The following is a 2,274-nucleotide window of genomic DNA, read 5'->3' on the forward strand; positions in this document are numbered from 1 at the left end:
TGTGTGTTTGTTGTGTGTATTTATGCATGGGCGCTTGGGTGTTGTGTGCCGGGTGCTGAGGATGTGTGACCCTTGCTTTGAAACCTGCGCAGTAACACCCGCCATCATTGGGCGTGACCCCGGCCTGCACCCACCCGTCCCCGACCTCAGGTCCCTCCCGATACAATAATCTCATACATGCCCAAATATCTCATCTGCTCCTAAATACCCCAGGAGCTGTCCGCGCCCGTCAAGATCTTTGGCGACCTCCATGGCCAGTTTGGGGACCTCATGAGGCTGTTTGAGGAGTGAGCGATGCGCAGTCAGCGTGTGTATTCATATGTGTGTGCGTGTGTGCAAGTGTGTATGCGTATCCCCCAACCGCTGCCCTCACCGCCTTGCCAATGTGTTCGCCGTTTGCCATGCCTGGCATGCTAGCAAGCTCGACCCCTGCGGCCTTCCATCCCGGGGGCAGGGGGTATTGGGACTTGCGGGCGCCTGGGCGCTTTGTGTCACGGAATGACGTCAGCACGGGCGCATGGCCTGCAATGCACAAGCTCGTGAGGCGACCCGCGCCTCAAGCCCCTCGACACACCTCCAAGTGGCTTTTTCTCGACCTTCCCTGGCCCCGACCGCGGCCTCCTCTCACTCCTTGCTTGACAATTCAGCTCTGCCAACCCTTCTTGTGTACATAACCGCCCCCTGGCAGGTACGGGTCCCCCAACACCGCGGGTGACATCACCTACATCGACTACCTCTTCCTGGGTGACTACGTCGACAGGGGCAGCCACAGCCTGGAGACGTGAGGACCCCGCGCGCGTGGTGGTGGCGTGGCTTTCTCTTCTCTCTCTCTCTGTGTGTGTGTGTGTGGATGTGTGTGTGCGTGTGCGCGTGTGTGTGTGTGTGTGAGTGTGTGCTGCACCCTGCCCCCCTGTCCTGCAAAACCCGACCCCCTCTCAGCATTACCACACCCCCTGGGATGCCACACGGCACCATCTCGCCACTGCCCACCTGCATGGCGCATCGCTGTTCCGCCCACCCAGACACCGACCCCTGCCCTCATCACAAATCCCCCTCCCCTGCCCCCAGCATCTGCCTGCTGCTGGCGCTCAAGGTGGAGTACCCGCGGTCGGTGCACCTCATCCGCGGCAACCACGAGGCGGCAGACATCAACGCGCTCTTCGGGTTCAGGCTGGAGTGCCTGGAGCGGCTCGGGGACGAGGACGGCATCTGGTGGGGGGCCTCTGGGGGCGAAGGGGGAGAAGCAGGGGCGGGGGTGTGCGGGCAGGGGCGGCTCGGGGACAAGGACAGCATCTGGTGGGGCTCGAGGGGCCCATGTACGGCTTGGGCTCTGTGAGGGCGTTGCGATGCCCGGGAACGGGCTCCCGCGGCTGCCGCGGCTGCGGGCGTCGCTTGCCGCGGCCCTCGGCCCCGCTTGCCAACCTGAATCTCCCGCCTCGTCCACGCATTGTCGCCACACGTGACTTACTGCCGACCTCCAATCACCAACCGCTGGCCAACTGTGCAGGGTGTGGCGCCGCATCAACGCGCTGTTCAACTGGCTGCCGCTGGCGGCGCTCATAGAGGGCAAGATCCTGTGCATGCACGGCGGCATAGGGCGCTGCATCGACCAGGTGCGCTGGGCGGGCTGGGGGGGGGGGTAGTGGTGGAGGGGGGCGCAGCAATTGCGGCAGCGCGGGGTGCCATGTGGGGTGGCGGCCCTCAGGGCTCACGCGCGCCTCGCCGTCGCGGGCGCACCCGCTGCGGCGGCCGGGCGAGGTTGGGGCCATTGGTCAAACAGAAACCCAGCTCGAAGCAGCTTAGCAATGTGGAGGCTCCTCGAGATCACCGGCTGGGAGGCTTCTGCTGAGCCCCAATCAAACTCTGACGACTGCAAACCCCGTCTCGCCCCCGTACTGGAACATGAAACCTCCGCAACCCCCAGATCGACCAGATCTCCGCCCTGCAGCGACCGATCACCATGGAGGACGGGGGGCCGGTGCTCATGGACCTGCTGTGGAGCGACCCCACCACCAACGACAGCGTGGAGGTGCGGGGGGCATGGGGATGGCGGCAACTGCGGCGGTGTTGGAAACAACGCTGCGCCGTTACTGCGCCACGTAGGCGGCCGGCCTGGAGCATCCCAATCACCGCTGCGGGTCAACACAACCCCCTCTGCTCCCTGCCCAAGAAGCTTTCGGGCCTCAGATTTTGGTTTGGCGCGAGCTTCTGTCTTCTCGCTGCCAAGCCCCTCCCAACACGCCCAACAGCCTTTGCCCCGACGCCCCTCCCACC

General features: G+C 64.7%; 1 protein-coding gene across 1 annotated transcript; it reads left to right on the forward strand.

The window, feature by feature from the left end:
* Window positions 1-61: 61 nt before the first annotated feature.
* On the forward strand, window positions 62-2,103 carry MNEG_16458 (hypothetical protein; the record flags this gene model as incomplete). The annotated part of the gene is made up of 7 exons (XM_014035072.1): window positions 62-91; window positions 214-287; window positions 689-781; window positions 1,069-1,296; window positions 1,508-1,613; window positions 1,925-1,978; window positions 2,023-2,103. 7 exons carry the CDS (start codon window positions 62-64, stop codon window positions 2,101-2,103), a joined length of 666 nt encoding a protein of 221 aa, XP_013890526.1.
* Between the last annotated feature and the right edge of the window lie 171 nt (window positions 2,104-2,274).

Source organism: Monoraphidium neglectum (genome assembly GCF_000611645.1).
Source record: "Monoraphidium neglectum strain SAG 48.87 unplaced genomic scaffold scaffold06389, whole genome shotgun sequence".
NCBI classification, from domain to species: Eukaryota; Viridiplantae; Chlorophyta; class Chlorophyceae; order Sphaeropleales; family Selenastraceae; genus Monoraphidium; species Monoraphidium neglectum.